Source organism: Oculina patagonica, chromosome 3 (assembly GCF_052425735.1).
Source record: "Oculina patagonica isolate OP01 chromosome 3, crgOcupat, whole genome shotgun sequence".
In the NCBI taxonomy this organism is placed as follows: domain Eukaryota; kingdom Metazoa; phylum Cnidaria; class Anthozoa; order Scleractinia; family Oculinidae; genus Oculina; species Oculina patagonica.
In genome coordinates, this window is record NC_135760.1 from 5,746,018 (window position 1) to 5,765,583 (window position 19,566).

The 19,566-nt window shown below is 38.0% G+C and overlaps 4 protein-coding genes across 5 annotated transcripts; 3 read left to right on the plus strand and 1 right to left on the minus strand.

Moving 5' to 3' along the window:
* The first annotated feature begins 951 nt into the window (after positions 1-951).
* LOC144645593 (uncharacterized) lies at positions 952-3,197 on the plus strand. The gene is made up of 3 exons (XM_078505164.1): positions 952-1,146; positions 1,925-2,026; positions 2,959-3,197. Exons 1-3 carry the CDS (start codon positions 1,030-1,032, stop codon positions 3,055-3,057), a joined length of 318 nt encoding a protein of 105 aa, XP_078361290.1. The 5' UTR covers positions 952-1,029; the 3' UTR covers positions 3,058-3,197.
* Positions 3,198-4,496: 1,299 nt separating this feature from the next.
* LOC144645595 (uncharacterized) lies at positions 4,497-6,582 on the plus strand. Its single transcript, XM_078505165.1, has 3 exons — positions 4,497-4,655; positions 5,557-5,655; positions 6,389-6,582. Exons 1-3 carry the CDS (start codon positions 4,560-4,562, stop codon positions 6,515-6,517), a joined length of 324 nt encoding a protein of 107 aa, XP_078361291.1. The 5' UTR covers positions 4,497-4,559; the 3' UTR covers positions 6,518-6,582.
* A 655-nt stretch (positions 6,583-7,237) lies between these two features.
* LOC144646283 (uncharacterized) lies at positions 7,238-14,102 on the minus strand. 2 transcript variants are annotated; one of them, XM_078505815.1, is made up of 7 exons: positions 13,964-14,102; positions 13,629-13,841; positions 12,469-12,517; positions 11,987-12,016; positions 11,310-11,339; positions 10,567-10,683; positions 7,238-9,396 (listed from the first exon to the last, which is right to left on the minus strand). In XM_078505815.1, the coding sequence occupies exons 2-7, from the start codon at positions 13,692-13,694 to the stop codon at positions 9,311-9,313; spliced, it is 378 nt and encodes a 125-aa protein (XP_078361941.1). In that variant the 5' UTR covers positions 13,695-13,841; positions 13,964-14,102; the 3' UTR covers positions 7,238-9,310. The 2 variants fall into 2 exon arrangements, with proteins under 2 accessions (XP_078361941.1, XP_078361942.1); XM_078505816.1 differs by having other exon boundaries at positions 12,469-12,513; positions 13,625-13,841.
* A 669-nt stretch (positions 14,103-14,771) lies between these two features.
* Positions 14,772-19,244, plus strand: LOC144646282 (uncharacterized). The gene is made up of 7 exons (XM_078505814.1): positions 14,772-15,142; positions 15,669-15,916; positions 16,386-16,645; positions 16,760-16,878; positions 17,762-17,882; positions 17,990-18,072; positions 18,679-19,244. The coding sequence occupies exons 1-7, from the start codon at positions 15,081-15,083 to the stop codon at positions 18,917-18,919; spliced, it is 1,134 nt and encodes a 377-aa protein (XP_078361940.1). The 5' UTR covers positions 14,772-15,080; the 3' UTR covers positions 18,920-19,244.
* The last annotated feature ends 322 nt before the right edge of the window (positions 19,245-19,566 follow it).

The following is a 19,566-nucleotide window of genomic DNA, read 5'->3' on the forward strand; positions in this document are numbered from 1 at the left end:
AGAGATGAGGAGTTGGAGAAGTCGAGTGATAAAATTAGATAGAGTGTTCAACAGAGTCCAGCAAATCCAAGAAAACGAATTGAGTTTGGTTCTAAATGTTAGGAGGTCCGAGAAACTGGAATTACATTGTATTTATAAACGGCGCGCCGTTCGAGAGTTCCCTTTGCACAACATATTGCATTAATTTTCAGCAACACATTTGGCAAAATAACTTTTGTAAAGAAAATTAAGAAACCTTTTGTTCTGCGGTTAAAATATGAGAGCAAAATGTAACTTTGTTTTGTTTAAAAACATCTGTTGATACAGTGTAGTTACGTTTTGGAGAAACGAGAACAATACTATCAATCAAACCAGGGCGTGCTTTTGATTAAGAAAGGCTCAAAAAAGGGATAGCTAAATAAAGCTTTAAAAACAAATTGGGAATATGCACTAAAAGATTTTAATCTCATAATCGTCTTTCGTTCGAAACCTGTTTATTTTAGCAATGTAGCAGCTCTAGTATTAAAAGCTTGTTTTTCTACTGGTCCCTTTAGTGAACCAAAAACAACAACAACATTTGAGCTTTATTTGCATGACCATAAAACGTTACAGTGTTGCAAAAGCACAGGGTAATATTAGGGGTAGATCTACTAAAAATTACAATAAAAAGTCATTAAACAAAACTAATCAAATAATCAGTGATCAAGAATTTGATAATAAGCTGTCTCTCAATTCAGTACAGGACGATATAAACTGCACTAATTGCATATTAATATAATAGTCAGTGGAGTTCATTAATTGCACAATCAAGGTTGAAATTGAACCAGTTGTTATTGTTTTTGGGGCTAGCGGCATTGTTCTTGTTGTTTGTTGTATTGTTCTTCGTTTGCTTGACAACGAATGGAATGAACACCGTAAGGAGAAAATTAATGTTAATCACCTCAGGGGGTTAAAATATTTGCTACGCCTTAACTTTTTTTGAAAAGCCTCCATTTCTGTACTGAGTGCACTGAGCTAAGAAGTCGGATCACTATTGTCTTTAATAAAACCATGAAGATTTTAGTAGCAGTTTTACTCTGCGCTCTTGTCCTCAAGACATCATGCGAGGAAATCCAAGCTGAAGCAGGACATGACAGAGAGAAGCGCTGGGAGCTTCCTGATATTGATGTAAGTTTGTCTGCCTTTTTACAATCTGAGATCATGCCCTCTCTTCCTGCTCATCACTCCGAGGAAGGAGTTCTTTTTTTCCTCTCCCCTTTAAAAAAGAACGCCTGGTCCGGCAGGTTACCTTTTTAACTTCGAATAGCTTAAAGGATCCCTTTGCTTCTATGAACTTAACAAGCGTTTCCATCATGAATAGAAACTTATAACCTTGCTTCAAACCGACCGTCGTAAAGGGACATTTCTTTCCGTCAGCCCTACAAACATACGTTGCCCACACAACCTCTACACTAAAGATTTAAGCATGTTTTCCGATTCTAAACTGCGCTTCGTGTGAATTCATTTCCTCTCCCCTGTATGAAGTGAGGCAATTTATTATAGTTGATATCTAATAGTCGAATCAGAACCTACAGAAGACTACTGCTACATGCAAAAAATAAGCGCAATATACGCATCCTAGCTGCAATGAACTAGACATCAACAGCTACATTGGAAGACACATTTTTTGTACAGATGGGCCCCCACTCTATTCTCACAGTGTTGGTTTGCAAGCAGTTAATTTTAATTAAAAGAACTGCAATGAAGAGCATTGCAGATAGAGAATTGGGGAACCGAAAAGAGATGCCCCGGTGTATGTTGTTCAAAGTGTCACAATAACTTGCGATCAGGCGTTCTTTTTCTCCCACCACAAAAAAAAATAAACTCACCGCGGGAAGTGTCAAAACTAATTGTGACTCGAATTATAGTAACGTGTTCTTATTAGTTTTTTTCCCATTTTTCTCAGATCTGTGGCACGGATGCGGATTGTGGTAAAGATCGCTGCTGTATTAAATACCTGGGCATCTGTGCACCAAAAAGAGGGCTGAATGACTCTTGTAACTTCTCGGTGCGTCGATTTATACTTTATAGTATATTATGCTATACTTAGCGGTCAACTTGAATACACCTGTCCGTCCAGATCTAGACCCTTAGTCTTTCTCGTATATTTTAAGTATTAGTTATAACGTTTGCTAAAAAACAAAGAAGACAGAAAGCCGTGCCAAAAGTGACTCAAAGAAAACTCGACAGTTTCTTAGGTGTTCGAATGTCTTTAACAAGTTAGTTAGGTAATTAATTAATTGCAACGATGAATCTTCCTCTTTCGTCCTCCTGGATTCGATTTTCTTTCTTTTTTCTTTAGCCCAAAGTGTACCCAATACAACTCATTATAATGCTCTCACAGGTTTCCTTTTTTCAAAATTACCCGCTTAACCTACGCTACTTAAATTTATAGATTAAATATAAATTCAAGTAGCCGAAATTTTTTTAATTAGGTTGAAATCGTTTAAGTATGAGTATTAATTACTCTCACGCTCAAGTGAGCGTTTTACAGGAAAGGGAATCGCCTATTAAAACTCAAAGAGTTAAAGATTTCAGCTTAAATGCTCCACCCTAGATCATTTGAAAGGCAGCATGATAAATTTATAACGATAGTGAGTATAGGAAAGGATTACAATATAGACGTACATTCAGTAAAAGGTAAAGATCGTGTCTTCAAATCGGACGTACGCGTTTTTTTTGGGATATTCTGGAATTTGAATATGTTCTTGAATATATTCGTATTCTGCTCCCAGGAGCAGAATAGCCGGAATGGAAATCCAAGTTTTTCGGAATGAGAAGAGCAGCCAAACGAACACTAACTCGCATTATTCCAATTATTCTTATTCCGGATTGATCCTAAACGAACGCCCACAAAGCTCGATTCTATATATTTACAGGAAATGCTAAGTCAACTTCCTTTTCTATTTAATTTGATTCCGTTTTTTTATTTCGTTTCAGCAATATCACGGGTGTGGCTGTAAATCTGGATTGTTCTGTCAAGTGGCGAAGTGTTTTGGAAGTTTCAAATATTACCGCTGTCTTCCAGCAATGCAGTAGAAATAACAACTTGAAAATAATGATCATTTATGAGCGGTAATGAAAGTAATGAGTGGACTGTCTGGTGTACGTGGCGTCCATCTGCGAGAGAAATTCTTGAAACTCAGGAAATGAAATAAAATTTGGTGGAAAGAGAGAAAGTTGTCCATTTAATTTAGTAAGTTTACGTCGCTTAAAAAATTAACGAAGTATACCCTTAAATATGATAAATATGCAAAATATACCCTCATGGGTCAATAGTAAGTAATCTCCATCTGCACTCCCCCCCCCCCCCCCCCCCCGCCGACCCCCAGGTCTTATCAGGGATAAATTTAGTGTACTGGTCTCTCTTATCTTGTAAATTATTTTATGTTCAAATCTAAAGTATCCCTTTTTGCCGGTAGTCTTAGACAGTTATAAAAGAATCAGCAATTATACCATGGTGGTAATTTGTCGAAAACGCTTTATCTAATGGCAAAGCAGTTCTTCCTTTGTAAATAATTGAACTAATGTAAATATGAAAAAATATTGCGTTAGAAAATCAAGTCATGTCAAATTTTAAAAAGTCTCATAAAGGACCATGAATAAGAAAAAAAAGACCGTCATATATATGCTTCTGTGACTGCTTTTGTCAGCTAAAGTAAACTTCAGTTTGTTTCTTACATGAAACAAAATTAAAATTTGTTTAAACAGCATTTAGCTGAATTACAGCTGAGTTTTCCTAGTATAAGAAACTTTTTGTGTTCAAATGTTTACCCCAACATAAAAGTATTTACAAAATACACAGCGTATTGAAAAAAAAAATAAACGGGGCTGTCCGTTTCTTGATTTCTAGATCGAGTTAAAGCGTCGAGGTGCTATTTTCCAGTGCCTAAATAATACTTCGGTTAGCAAGGTTAGGATTCTATTAAGCTTGATTAGTACTCCGGTTTCGACTGGTTTGCTTGAGGCTAGCTTCAATCCATTTGTAGGTAGGGTTAAATACAACTGAAGTGAATAACAACCATTCTTTTGTTGCCGGCTATATTTCACAAAATAAACTGAATTACAAATGTGTAAGGAATAGATTAGAAAATATTGAAACAGAAGTACAGCTGAAATGCAGCTGAATTTTTGGAACGATACAGAAGTTTTGTACTCAACTCAATGTTTGCTCTTGCATAAATGTATTATTTGAAATTACATGAAAAACACCCTACGTTGAGACAAAAAAGCGTTTGTTTTTCTTCTAGTTTACCTTTACCTTGCCTTTGTACTATAAGCGTCTTTGTAGTTTTCTGATTAGTATAAACTAAAACGTTTACTTCGAATTGTTTAAAAAGAAAGGCGTTAACAAAAATAAATAGTCGCGGTAACAAAAGCTCAACTTTGCCATTGTTGTGGATAAATACCAACATTAACAATACAGTATTTACACTTTTTTCACCTTTTCGCAATTGTCAAAGGCTATAAAATAGTTTAAAACAGATAGCCAAGTTTATTTTGCTATCGCTTCGCCGCACGTTCAAGGAAGCAATCAAAAAATGAAGGTATTGGCCGTTCTCTGTCTCTTGGTGGCCGTCACCGCTAGTTATAAAATCCCAGATGAGCACGATAGAGAGAAGCGATTTTTCCTTGGGGTAAGCAATCAAACTTCTAAGAATTTTAATCTTTTTTTTTAGGTAGCTAGTGTTCCTTTTAACCAATCCATTTCTGGATCTAGTTAGTTCAGATACCTGAATCCAGCTGAGAAAAGATCGAGGGCAAAACGACAAGGGACCGAGCTAGAGCTGACTGACCATAGCATATAATCCAGACCAAGTTCGCTTAAATGGAACGAAAATCTGATACCAGCTTCAGTTACCAATCTGAACGGTCCACCATCGGAGGTGGATTGTTCGGATTGCAATCTAAGATTGGTTTGCTCATAAATGAAACACGAAAACTAATTTTCGACCGCAAAATTCAGATTTAGATTGGTTAAAAGGATTGTTGCCTGACCTTAAAATGCTTAGAGAATTTACTATAGCTTAATTGAGACTAATAACTAAAGGTTCCGTTTTCGGGTTGGGGATGCTATAGGTTGTTTGTACGTTTTGCTTATTCGCATTCCCTTCAATTCTCTCTTTCCCAAACTCGACTTAATAACTTAATAAATCAGTTCTCCTCACAGATTATTATAAATTTCAGTTTTTATGTCAGTTCTAAGAACCAGGTTGTACATCGATCATCAGTCCGAACTTTTTTTTTGTTACTTATTTCTGTTCACGTAAATCACATAGGTTAAAAATCAAAAAAGAAAAAAAAATGTCCTAAACGCTTTTAAATAACCAAGAAAAAACCGGGGCCGATTTTTTGTTGGTCGCGAATTATGAATTTTCGATGGATTATACTTCTTTCCCCGGCTCGGGAAAAGCTTCTTTGTCTGGACTTATTACTGATTGCTTCGCAAGTTTGCCAAGATCAAAGATCGTGTATTCCACAAATTAGGTCGTATCAACATTCAATTGGATTTGTTTTTTACGTTTCTCTTTCTCGCAGTATTGTGATGTGGACTCGGACTGCGGTGCGGACCGATGCTGCAGCATATTAGGGACCTGCCACGACAAGAGAGGATTGGACGAGTCTTGTAACTTTGTTGTAAGTGATATTAAATGTTCCATCAAAGTTTAGCGGTCTTTACCAGTAGGGAAGTAGATCAGTTAAGAGTTGAACTGAATATTTAAAAAAGTAAGAGTAGCTCAAGTCAGTTGGGGCATGATGGCCCTATAGCAAGTGTGTTGGATTCTTCAGTGATTGGGAGGACCAGTTCTCAAACTCATTAATAATTCATCAAGTTAAAAAAAAAAGAAAATCATATCCATTCATTCAGTCATTTCATAAAAAGGGCTTATTTCCGGCGCGACAGTAGCATCCCATCATGGAGGTGGGGGGAGGGGGGAGAAGCAATACTGCCATTTATACCATGCCATAGAAAATACAGCCAATCAGAATACAGGAAAGCCGTTGTATATTCGCGGTATTCACCCACCCTTCCCCTCGTCCCCTGCGTTTTTTGCGAAATTTTTTATCTTTTTTTTTTTTGCTTGGTATAAAATATTTATCATCTTTTTTTTTTGTTTTTTATATATTCTTTTTTTTTTTTTTTTTTTTTTTTTCCCCCCCCCCTAATCGCTGTTTTCTAAAAAAAAAAAAAAATTATTTTATATTATACACCCCAAACAAAAAAATATCTCTCATGCTAAGACCAGTAAACCGTAGTGAAACACCACCTGACTTCTCAACCCTAGGCTTTAAACGGACTTTGCTTTTACCTTAAGTTTCACCCAGTCATGGACAGCACTGTGATTTACTTATTTATTTTTATTTGTAGGGCCTCCACAAATGTGGGTGCAAAGACGGTCTGTCCTGCCAGTCAGTCTATCAGATCGGTTCTCTCAATGTCTACAAACGCTGCCGACCAATTCCGACTGAGGCCCCAGGCTCCGGCGATTTACCTTGAAGAAATGGCACAAGCTGCGTCAGTGTGTTAACAAATGACGTTGAAATAAATGTTGTTAAAATGTTTTCACTGAGATTTTTCTTGTGAGTGGTCTGTCGAGCCTCCATCTTTCGCTCGCAACATTCGCGCGCTTCGCGCTAAATTTGTTCCATTTCGTTGTCCGAAATCATCTCCCTCAATTTTCACTCATCTTGAACATTCTTGCTCGTCCTAGGTTTATCATCTTTTCTTAGTGTTTCTCTACCTTAGAATATGCACGAACTGACAAAAAGAACTTCTCATAACACGAATCTAAAAAATCAAACGAAGAAACAAAACCAACAATAACAACAACAAAAAAAAATACCGGACAAATTTTCGACTTAACAGACAATTACTAGCACAGCCAATTTGGGAGATCTGACAAATTTAACAATGGCGTATTATTACCTAATGAAAAACACATGTAGAGCCAAGGGGTTGAATGGTGAACACGAGAGCAAAAATAGCCGTTAAGAAGTACAATGTAAACACTTGCTTCGTTCGACTTGCACAAGACGTGTAGTTTCCAGAAAAGATTTTGCTTCGGATCTTCCCGTAAATCTTAACTGTTGTCACAATTTCCAGGATATATCGACGACTTTTGAGGAGATTGTTCAAGGAAAATCTTGGGAAGAAAACTCTCTCGCTCGCTTTCCTCGTGTGTTTCATTCAACTCAAGAAGTCAGTGAACACCGCGCAACAAATTTTCCCGCCTTTTAATACTATCACTTCGTTTACTAAAATATCCAGTCTATTTTAACTTAATATAATAAAGAAGAATTTAATAAAACAATTATTCTATTCGCCCTTGTTGGATACGAGTCGTTATAACCAACTCGGCGCTTCGTTGGCTATTTACCACCTTGTATCCAACGCGAGCTCATAGAATAATTGTTAAATAAACGAAATATGAAATTTTAACTGTTTTAAATTATATCGTAGTAACTGTATGAAACTAATTTACAGTCAACTCTCTCTTAACGGACACCTCCATAAGACGGACACCTGGTGATGGTCCCTGCCGTTTTTCAGTCATTTTACGGTAACCAAACTCCCTATAAGACGGACACCTCTCTAGCTAAGACGGACACTTGAGAAGTGTTTTTGTTCGTGTTTTGTTTTAGTAAAAATACTTCTAAACTTCATATCGACCTAAAGCAAAGTTAGTCAGCGCCCTAAGGATACGTATATACCAAGCTTGCTAACAAAAAACAATGACTTTTAACGGATTACTTCTCTGCTTACGTGTATGGGCACTAAAGTGGTCGCTTTCTACTTACAGTATTACAGTTTGTAGAAGCTCTCAACTTTGGCTTTAACAAGCGAATACGGTCCTTTCATTGTTTTAGTCTTGTTGCAGTTTGAAAAGGTTTGTTGTATTGTGCATAGGTTTAGCTTTATTATCTCAGAATTACTGGTGTCATGTTTTACTCGACTCTCTAGAAGACGGACACCTCTCTAGGACGGACAGTTGCAGCCGGTTCCAAAGGTGTCCGTCTTAGAGATAGTTGACTGTATCCACTTTTCCTTTTTAAAAATTTGATGAAATAGGATAAAATGCTACGAGGTCTATTTGCTTACTATCACGCCACAATCCACCTTTTTAGTCCAGGTTATTCTTAAAATACCGATTTATTTCACGACTATGGTAGTAAGAGGGCTAAAACTAAAATCAACCAATCATACTGCTCCGTTGCCGGTCCAATATTTTCTAATTATAACCCACCGATTGATTTTCACGCGCGCTCATTGGACAAAACGATCACGTGGTACAAAATTGGACTACGGGTATCAGCCAACAAACCCCGTCCGATTTGATATTCATCGCCCGATTTTATAAGCTTTAATAGCCAAGTCATAAGAAATTTGCCTTATTGAAGTCTAAATTTTTTAAATCAAATCAAATCACAGTGTCAAAAAGATGTCACGTAAACCAATCAACTTGCATTTTCTTTAGCCGAGTAACGCCGGGTTTATCACTGTAGGCTTTTTCTCTATTGTCTGGCGGTAAAGCCCGTTGTAGAAATTAATCGGAGGGATATGAAATAAATAGACCCCTTTCTTACTTTCTGGTATATTGGATATTGCTCTTGACTGTAAGATTGCCCTCAAAATTTTACAGTTGCCCTTCAAGTTTCGCATCTCGGCCAGCGGTTCATTTGTTGGACAATTTTTTAGCCTCGGGCATTATCCTCCAATATACCAACCGCCCCTAAGGGTTTTATTTACTAAGTATTGGATCGGGGTATTGTCCTGAATGATCGCGCGTGAATTCGAGCATGGTAATGGCAGAGAAAAGAGAAAAAAAAAATGATTTGACCTGCATGAAAAACAAGCTCTTTTCCGATCAAAACACCCGGTGGGTCTTCGGTCAAAATCCCGTCGTTTCTGGTTTCCTCTTATATCTACAAACATGTTTTTCAGTCGTGTAATAAATCTCTTACAAACAAATGAAATGATACACTGTGAATCCTGGCCACTGCTCAGATGGTAGAGATGTTATGGCTGAGAGTGGTTCTAAACTAATAAATTTCTTACTAACCAACCATACTGGGAGGATATCGTCCCTCGATCTACTTTTCTGTACGGACCTTGCTGCGCTTGTTCTGTACTCAAGATCTCTCAAAACGCATATGCGATATTCTCCCAGTTCGGCCTACGTACTTGGTTTTAAAGATATACTCAATAACCTAAAAAAGCTACACATGTTTTCAGTATCTAATAACTGATGTCATATGGCGCATCGGAACAGCACAGCCGGTCTGCAGTTTATTAAGCAAGGCCTGGAGGAACCATAGGCAGAACAGCGGTTATTTTCCTGACACACTGCTCGTTTCCCAATTCTTGCAGTTTTCGTTCTGAAAAAAAGCAGTAGCAATACTATTACTATTATTATAACTCAAAGACTATTAAAGGAGCTCAGTCACGGACAAATCATTTTGAAAAAACTGACAAGTTTTTTTCAAGTTTGTCAGTCGTAATCCATCTTAATCTTCGTCAGACTAAACCATCCATTGTAATTTTCGGGATTTGATTACTCCTTTGTTGTTTTCCTACATTACACAACTATTATTTTGAGGTTTCCTTTAATTTGGAAGTATTCAGCGGGGTTGGAGCAGTAATAAGTCCACTTTTATTCAAAGACGTCCACAGCCTCTTTATTTTTCTTTCTTTTCTCCCCGCGCTTCGCGTTCACGCTCGCCTCGCTCGCCGATTTTCTCGCTTTTTTTGCGTTGAAAAATAGAGAGTCTGTGGACAGTCTACAAAATACGGGGCTATGCATGTTGTTGTTGAAAGTTGTCTTTGGTGCGACACAATCCCGGTACAATAACACTCTAAAACACTAGTGGGGATGAAACTGGCTGAAAGGGAGAGTTAATTTATACCTTCAGCACTGGTTTCTATGAAAAAAATCAGACAAGCCAGATTATTAGGTGACAACACAAAGAATACAACAAGCCTTGGCTTAGTGGAGGGGGACTTTTGATATGTACACTTCAACAGCTGAAAAGTGAGATTTCTCTGTTTTGTTGTGGGGGAAGGATACCCATGTTAAATGGCGTTGTGCTCTTCGTACCTTTTTTGTAGACTGATACCGTTTAGGGTGCTCAACTCTAAAATGACCTCCGTAAAAATTACTACGCTTCCTTTTAGGGTATTGAGCCGAAAAGTATCACAGGGCTATTTAACAGCCTACTGAACTTTTAAACATTTTTTTACGCTCGGCGAATTTAGTCCTACTTCCCTTACAAGGACAGACTCAACCGTCCCCTTATGTCTAAAGGTGCGTATATATGGAAAATGCGCTATATAAATGCATTATCATTATCATTATCATTACAAGGCAATCTGCTGTGACTGTAATTATTTTTACGTGAGATAAAGAAAAAGTCGGATCGCATGATAGAACTTAAGTGATTGCACATCATATTACTTTAAGGTGGCATGGCAATATTTCGTTTTTTTTTCTGAGTCCTTCGCTAAACTATTTGCGATTTATATAGAAGTACATAGTTTGTGAATATTACCGGTGCTCTGTGGATTAATTTTATCTTCAGCCCGGATTTTGTCCACCTTATTGAAGTACTCTTGAAATTCTGCTACAAGTTTGGCTCCCTCCATCATTTTATCCCATTCTTTCTCACCTGATAAAACACAAGACAGTTCGTATTATATAAGGAAAGCGTCTATATAATGTAGACGATATAGTGATCTGTTGACTGAAAATGTATGAGCTATAGGGACAAAAAATTAAATCACTCAAATTATAACAAAGTTCGTAATAAGCGAGGTTCGAATTTATTTTCATTTAACTGTAAGAAACGAAAACTTAAATTGTCATTAAATTACATAGTTTTAAATAAAGACAACTGTTCAAGAGACGGAAAGAAATTCGTTCAAATGTTTCAATTGCGCAATGCTGCGTTACTTTATGTCCCTTTATTGGCAGACGTTCCTTCCATGGACGGCGCTACACATGCATGCTGTTTTCTTCCTCCCTACCCCCTCTACAAATGAAAAAAAGACATTATTTTTAGTCATTTATGACCATTTATGTCTAAGAGAAGAATGTCTGCCAATAAAGTCACAACTACAAAACATTTATGTAAAACAGAGTCCGCTGGGGCAGCATTGTCGAAGCCCTTTGCTCCACGAGGATCGAGCCTAAAGGAATATTAAAGTTTTAAAGCCAGTCATGTAAAACTCTATTCAATCTACAATTCATATTGACCATGTGAAATCCTACACGTGTTTTAACAATGATACTCACGTTCCACAGGATCTGAGGGGAGCCGTGGAGCTAGAAACAACGAAAAAATAATTTAAAATGTATAGTTTAAAACAAGTTTAGGTCACGGTATTTTAGTAGATAGGTAATTCTATATATTTAATTATTAAAGAGCTCTAAACTTCAAGGAATAAACCTGCCCGGTTTATTCCTTCGTTTCGCCCTGCTAACTGCCCCTGGATCTTCGAGGATGACAGGAGCTATGTTTGTCTATATTTTTTCGCAAATTGGCAAGGTTTGCGGGGAAAATTATAGACAATTGTATTGGAAATTAAAAATGTAACTGAACACTTTCTAACCCAGCTACATTCTTCAAACTTGGCGAATAAAAACTTTTGCCTAGTTTCTTAACTTTACAATTCATAAGTTGTCCAGAATTCAATTTCTGTAAAATATATTTGCCGTCGGATTCCCATACAAACACTGTAATTTCTACCCGCTTTGCCTACTCGTCAAGATGGCGTCGAAAACCGTGATAAGGCCTATGGGTCATGGATGGGCAAAATTCGAGAAAAATAAAACGGATTGCGTTCAGGTATACTTGAAAAACGTCGGCCCGACATTTTTCAAGTTTATCTCAATTTGTATGAAAGTGTCAATAAATCTACAATACATATTGACAATATGAATACTACAAGTGATTTTAAAGTGATACTCACGTTGCACAGGATCCGAGGGTTGCTGTGGTGCTATAAACAAGGATAAAGGAAAGTTAAGAATGTATAGTTTAAAACAAAACGAAGACTGGACCCCTGCAGAGGTTTCTTAAAGTAGGTCAATTGAGTCTGAAAAAATCTCACTACTGGATAATGATGACGATAACGACGTCAACGATGAAGATGCTGATAATTTTATTTAAGTAGCAATGTATTTAGCTTTCTGTAAGTGCACAAAGCATAAATGGGCTATGTCACGCAATTTCGGCATTGACTAACTGGTCATAGAATTAACTGAAACAAAAAAAAAAAATAACGGCTTAAAACTGTAGACGAACTCAAAAGAAAAGCCAAAAAGAGGCATGGATGGCCAGGTTCAACTTGCGACTTAAATAACACGAGAAAAATAAGAGCACTAAGTTAGTGCTCTCATTAACGAATATTATTAGTAACTAAACACACAGTGTATTGTTTACAACTCGTACCTGGCTGAGTGTTGTTTTCTGCACCAATTCTAAGATGATCGCGCCCTACCTGTAATGTAATTGCATTTCACCGTTATTTCTTCCTCATATTCTCTTATAGTATATGCGACAAGACCAAACTTAGGCTTAACCACGGTCTACAATCTTCCATGTCCACTATCTGGTCTCCCACTTACGGAAGCCAGTTTTTTGTTTACTTTATAATGAATATTACGTGTGTCACTGCATAACGTGTTTCTTGCGTAGCCTTATGTCTTTTCCATAGCCCGCGTCCACCATATTTGCTCTACCGGACCCCGGCCGACCCCGGCCAAAATATTATATTTGCTACATGCAAGCGAGGCAAGTCAATGCGACCAAAGGTAAACTTGTTTTCTCAGTGTGAATTGCGTCTACTACAAAACAAGGTTACCAAACCCTATTTTGACTTATTGTGTATCGGCGGGTGGAACACCTTCGCTTACGATTTGTCTGCTTACTAAGCTGACGTCCTGTCCTCTATCCGGTGGTTAAGGCCCGGTTCAGACGCCGATCTTTTCATGAGTCGAACCTAATACCTCGATTTAAGTACATGAAAAGATCGGCGTCTGAATCAAATTAGAACGGCTATTTCAATTTGGAACGGCTCACCGTTCTTCCCGCCTGGCTTGGCCGAGAATTTCGCCTGTGGAACGCCTTTGGAACGGCTTTGATTCAGACGCCGTACTTTTCATGTGCCGATCCTAATTCTTAAATTATTACAATGTATTTTGACAACTTTGATTGGTTTTATTGGAACTGTATTAGGAACGGCCTCGGAACGGCCAAAAAGTACGGAGTCTGAAGAGGCGTACTTTTGTCAATTTGGGTCGGTCCAAATTCGAATTGAGTTCGGCTCATGAAAAGTACGGCCTCTGAACCGGGCCTAAATCTACTCATTTCTCGTCCACCGTAAAAATGACTCATCCTGATAATTTTATGGAAGGAACGTCTGCCAATAAAGGGACATAAAGTAACGCAGCATTGCGCAATTGAAACATTTGAACGAATTTCTTTCCGTCTCTTGAACAGTTGTCTTTATTTAAAACTATGTAATTTAATGACAATTTAAGTTTTCGTTTCTTACATTGGTTAGGAAAATGCTTGAATGATGACAAAAGATTTTTACAAAAGAGACCAACCTCAGTTCTGTTTGTTCCAGACTGCACCCAGTATCTATCCCTTGTGTAGCAGAAAGATGCCCCCATCTTGTCGATTATATACTTGACTGCGTTGCTTACTTTCTCGAACAGAGACAACGCTGCCTCCCATATCCACTTTCCACAACCTACTGCAAAGTCGTAACCAGCTTGGAGCCAACTTCCAAGGGAATAGTACTGACAACGGCACCCATTCTGCAAGTGATTTAATATCGGACAATTTTGTATTATTTAATGTTCTAAGAACGAATATACGACTGTCTTTTAAATAAATGGAAAAAAAAAATAATCGCAAAGTTTTTTGTTTTCTACAATACCTCTTTTAAGTGCAACTAACCGCCGATTTTTCTCTATCGAGTCGGTAAAGAAGTCTGACGATTCACTCACTTCGCCCTCTTCGAGGAACTGATAGGCCGATAGTCTCGCCTCTATTTTAACTACCAAATTATGTTAGAAATAAGCTTGGAATTTGGGTTTTTCCCATGTATGGGGTTTCTCCCATGGGTTTTTCCCCTGAATGTTTCCATGGTATTCCAAACATGTTATTGAAACGTAAAATAAACAATTCAACCTCTGAACACTTAATTGAAGCAAAAGGAACGTTCGAGTGTATGTTCAATTTTCTAAACCGAGAAATCGAAACGCACAACTTCCTTCCAGAATCCGGTTGGGTAAGTTGTAATCAACGAAGGATCTTAAATAAACCAGATAGTGCATATGTCACATTATGGAGGCCTTTATGTTAAAAATTTAATCCCGGGATTTTCCCTTTGGTGTTGATTTCACAAACAATGATATTAGCATAATGACAATTTGTCTCTCGTCCGTCTGCAAAACCAAAAAAAAAAATAATTGTGTTTTGCCATTGCCGAAATCAAAATTCATCCCAAAAAGTTAAAAATTCTCCGCACAAACCAGTAATTCGGTAATTTGGACCCCTTGGGTAGTGTTCTACACGGCGTGATCTGATCCCGTAATAGAAGAAACGTAACCAAACAGGAAGTCATTTAATCGGGGAAAAACCCCTTCACGGGGCAGTCCCGTACCATTCTCTGTGATAATGAAAACTGCTTTGATGGGCATATTTCACTCCCTTCGATATTCTCAGTGTTGCTTTTGACAAAGCGACCTCTCAGTTGTCCCCTCACAAAGCAGTAATTTGGATCCTGGGAAGTGTTCTTTACAGACGTAATCTGACGGCGAAATAGAGAAATGCTGAGCTGACGTAGCCAAACAGGAAGTGACCAAATCGGGAGAAACCCCTTCACGGGAAAGTCCCGTCTTTTCTGTGACAGACTAAACTACTTTATTGGCATATTTTACTCCCGGCCTCGAAATTTTGTTGCTGTCGACAAAGCAACACCTCAGTTTTTATAGCTTGCATAAAATCTTCCACAATTGTAATTCTTGTGAGAAAGAAGAGACGAAGCGACAATGGCGGAAACACGTGAAGAAATTGCTAAGCCGTGTAAAACTGAGACTGATACACAAGAAAAGTAGGTAACTGTAGGTTAACATTGTTCTTGCATGCTAAAATGCTTCGATTTCTTCGGAATCTCAGCAAAGTTTTAATTAACAGCATTTAATGTCTCTTCAGTATAGCTTGGTATCACTGCAAAGAGGTCGAGAAAATAAATGAGGTTTACATTCAAGAAGCAAGCGAAATGCAAATCGAGTCAGATGCAATCATATGTGTGAACCTAAAATCTTAACTGAAAATTTTGCAACGCATCAGCTAGTTTACGGTTACCACGTGTCAGAAACCGAGCCATTCGGCTGGTGCATGTTTTTGCTAGCTTTTAGTTTGTAAATGGCTGACAATGCGTGCAACAAAAGCAGTTGCAGCTTGTGTCCACTCTTTCTGAGACTCTTGGCCTGTGTCCACTCTTGGCCTGATTCGGGACACGCTGCAACTTTCTAGAAATTTCGCGCAGTGTTGAGCTGTGTTGCACTGTTGTACAATATATAGCAGGTTGGAGTACAATTGTTTTGACTAGTAATCTCTAGCTCATTCTATCTTAGTCCGTCGTATTGCCCACATTACGAGCGAGACACTTGCCTGATTCATTTCACGTGCTGTGATGAGGAGGATTGGTATCCCTGCCATAAATGCCACAACGAGAACCTGCATGAGAAACCACAGGAGGATAGCAAACCATCAATGGATCATTCAAAAGATTTTTTCACGACGAGTAACATCTCAGAGGAAAGGCGGGAATGCTTAGAGGTGGGAGGTTCCAGCCAAGCTGAAAGTAGTAGTGAACCTGAAGGTACCATTGCTTAGTAATAACTACAGTATAAACCACATAAAAGTACCTGCATTTTTTCCAAGTTAGCCTAAAAATGCTCTTATGTAATTTGTGTTTACTGAATAATTCAGTATTAAACTGGTTATTATTTTATTAAGAAAGAAAGGTACTTAGCTTGTTGATGGTAGAATATTTGTGCGGACTATTATGTCGAAATGACTGCAATCTAGACAGAATTTAATACAAACCCAATAGCAACCGAAAGCTCAATCCGATTGTTTTGGCATTACCTGATGGAGGAAGGAATCTTTTCTAAAGTTAACTACTACCTGCACATTAAGAAGTCAGTTCTGGTTAATTCAGCATGCTGCCACAAACGTCACACCACGCCCATCCCCACTTTACACGTCTTGTCTTATAACGGCGAGATTCAGTGTGTGATAATTTTGAAACGCAACATAATACTATGGCTTAACGATCAATCATACAGGGCTACAAGAAGTTCCATCAACTAGTGGTGAAGTTGAAGAACCTATGGAAGTTGCTGGTAGAGCATTAGATGAGCCAAGCAGTAATGAAGAGGCTAACAAAAATGCAGACAATGTTTTCGAGAGAGCTAAAGAAAATGGTTCACAACTCGCAGTGGATGCAAGCCCACCTTCTCCTCCAGGAAATACGAAGACGCACCCAGTGGCTACAGCACTGGATGGATCTCGGCTGAGGTGTACAACGTGTAGAGGAGAACAAGGGGTAATTTCTGGAATTGAAAATATATTTAGTTTTTTAAATGAAATTGCAGCTAGGTCAGGTTGTCAGTTTATTAACAGTTGGTTTGGTATTGACATACTTGCATCTTTTGAACAGTTTTCCCAGAACTGTGATTCGTGTGCCAAGTATTTTGCCAGCTATTTCTGTGGCGAATGCAAACTTCTTATTGAAAAGAAAGTTGATCCTTACCACTGCAACGACTGCGGTATATGCAGGTATGACATCGTCCTCTTTATAGTTTCCCCTGCACTGATCCCCTTTCCCCACCACCTCCAGATCAAATTTTAAACACAGAATCATTTTAAAACAGAGCTTTACTCCTCTTTTCCTCTGTGTCCTCCTCTTTCTTCTCCACTCGCCTCCTTCTCGTCCTGCTTGTTCTCCACGATCACCTCCACCAATACCACTCTCCACCATCGCCACCATCACCAACACGACGACCACCACTTTTGCCATTACCATCATCAACACCACTTACTTAACCATACCACCACCATTGCCATCACCACTGCAATCGCCAGAATAACAACCACAACCAATTGCAACTCCTTCAGTAGTACCTACAAAGGACTGTATTTTACAATGAGGTGGTCAGCTTTCTGAAGAGTTGTAGGTTTGGTAACGTTGGGATTATGTTCCCGATTAAAAGGCCCTCAAAGAGTGCAATTAAGTAGCACCTAAATTTAAATATACATGTACTTTATTACAGAGAATAAGCAATTTTCACTCGTTGCTTATATAAACGCATTTGTCTTCAGCAACGACAAATACATATCACCAAATAATTAATTAGCTTCATACACTAGATGTCTGACGAGGTTCTTCTTCCTAGAGACTTGATCAATCGCGAAAGGATAGTTGCGATTTGCTCATTTTTGCACGTTTTTAAATAAAAGTTGGCTAATCTTTGTAGGCCCAGTTCTACGGGCCTATTGGCTACTTAACTACGCCCTTGCTTTAAGAAAGCTGAAGGGTCTTGGATGGCTGCATTGACTTTGTTTGCAAGTATGCTTCTTTGACTTTTATATCATTTTAAAGTAACCTTCCATGAACGCAAAAGCTTAATAATTGTTTTCTTTTCAATTTTTTTTTTCAAAGGGGAGACAAGGCAAATAATTTCCATTGTGACGTCTGTAATGTTTGCATGGCACTCTCTCTTAAGGAAAATCATACATGTTTTGCTGACCGAGGACATGATCCGTGTGCAATATGCCAGGAGGTTGGTAATTCACTTATTATTATTATTAATTAAGTTTTTATTCAAACAAATTTAATTGACTAAAGGTGTCTCTAAATAGATTCACTACTTTTTGTTGTCCCGTCCAGGAGGTGTTTTCAGGTGCTGTTATTTTTCCGTGTTTCCACATGATTCATAAACACTGTGCTGAAGAGCTTTTTCTGTATGGAAGGTAAATAAGCTCTTAATATTATATTCCCTTAATTGCGAAGACATTGTGTTGAGGCAAATTAATTGACTGATGAACTCAAACTTATGACTTCTCTTACACTTTCGGTATATATTGGTAAAACCATGGAAGACAACCTATAAATATATAATTTTGCCAGTTACTGAAATACACCAATACGTAACCCGGTTATTTTTTTTGACAAAAAATACTAGTTGCCTCGTTAGCTGCCCCTGACTTTTGAAAACCATTTCTTGAAATAAAAAAGCTCGTAGCACACTACACTATGTAGTGTGTAATATTTTCTCGCCTACGTACTGTTTCATAATTGAAGGTCGACGGAAATATTTTTCCTGATATCAAGTAAAGGAAAAGTTAAAGCATAAATAGTGACTACTATCAGGACAGCTTTTTACAGCAATCTGCTCGGCTGAGTATTTGACGGAATTATTCATGTTTCTCCAACACATGAATAATAATAAACAAGTGCCAGGTCAATTCGAGGTCTGTTGTTTAATTTTGCTCTCTAAAGGCTCAAAAAATATAAGTCGTCGTAAAAAGGAAACAAAAACAAGAGAAAATAATTAATATATATTTTTCTTTTTTTAGCCATGTGTGCCCTATGTGCCGTAATGTGATCTTCCAGGATGACGAAGATGCAGCAACTTCGGAAGAGACCACTCAGCAGATGCTTCCAGCTGGTCACAGTGTTTCCAGATTTTGCGGTCAGATTGGGCAAAAAATATCCAGTATGCCAAGCTGGATTGGCAATTGGTACAAACGTACCTTCACAAAAAATGGATCGTCAGGAAGAGAAATTGAAATGAGGAATGTATCAACGGCAGTATAATCGGAAATTACTCTGCTTTTAACATCACCCAAATCAAAGTGGTCATTTTAAGATGATGATCGATCGCTACACTAAAGATTTTAGTACTCAAAAGAGAGGAAGTTTGGTCTGGGGGACAATACAGATCGCTTTAGTACAATTACTTTGAAAAAGTGTAAAAATTTTGTAGCAATGGTTTGTCTCAAGGTATAAATTACTGAACAACAATCGTATCTTGTACGATTTTGCTCCCAGTTCTAGTTAACGAGTATGAATTTGTTGGAGGCACCATGATGTTTTTGTATGCTTTAATGCAATAAAAGATGGTGTTTTGTAACACTGACAATGGTCAGAACGTCAAGTTATCTGGTCAAAAACTTTTAAACGCACCTTTAAACAAACGTTTTGTCTTCTTGTTTCAGTTGATTTGATCGCTATCTAAATAAGGCCTTAACTCCCACATCTACCTGGTTTTGCCTAGGTGCAGCCTCCAGCAAAGGGTATGAACATTTAAATTTATTAGTGTGTTGTGACACTTTTCCTAAAAAAAAAAAAAATTACAAATCACTTTACATTTAAAAGAAAAACAAGCTTTGACGAAACTGCCAGAATATTGCCTTCTTCCAGGGCGCCTCGAGCTCTCTCTTATTGGGAGGATATTGGGCGTG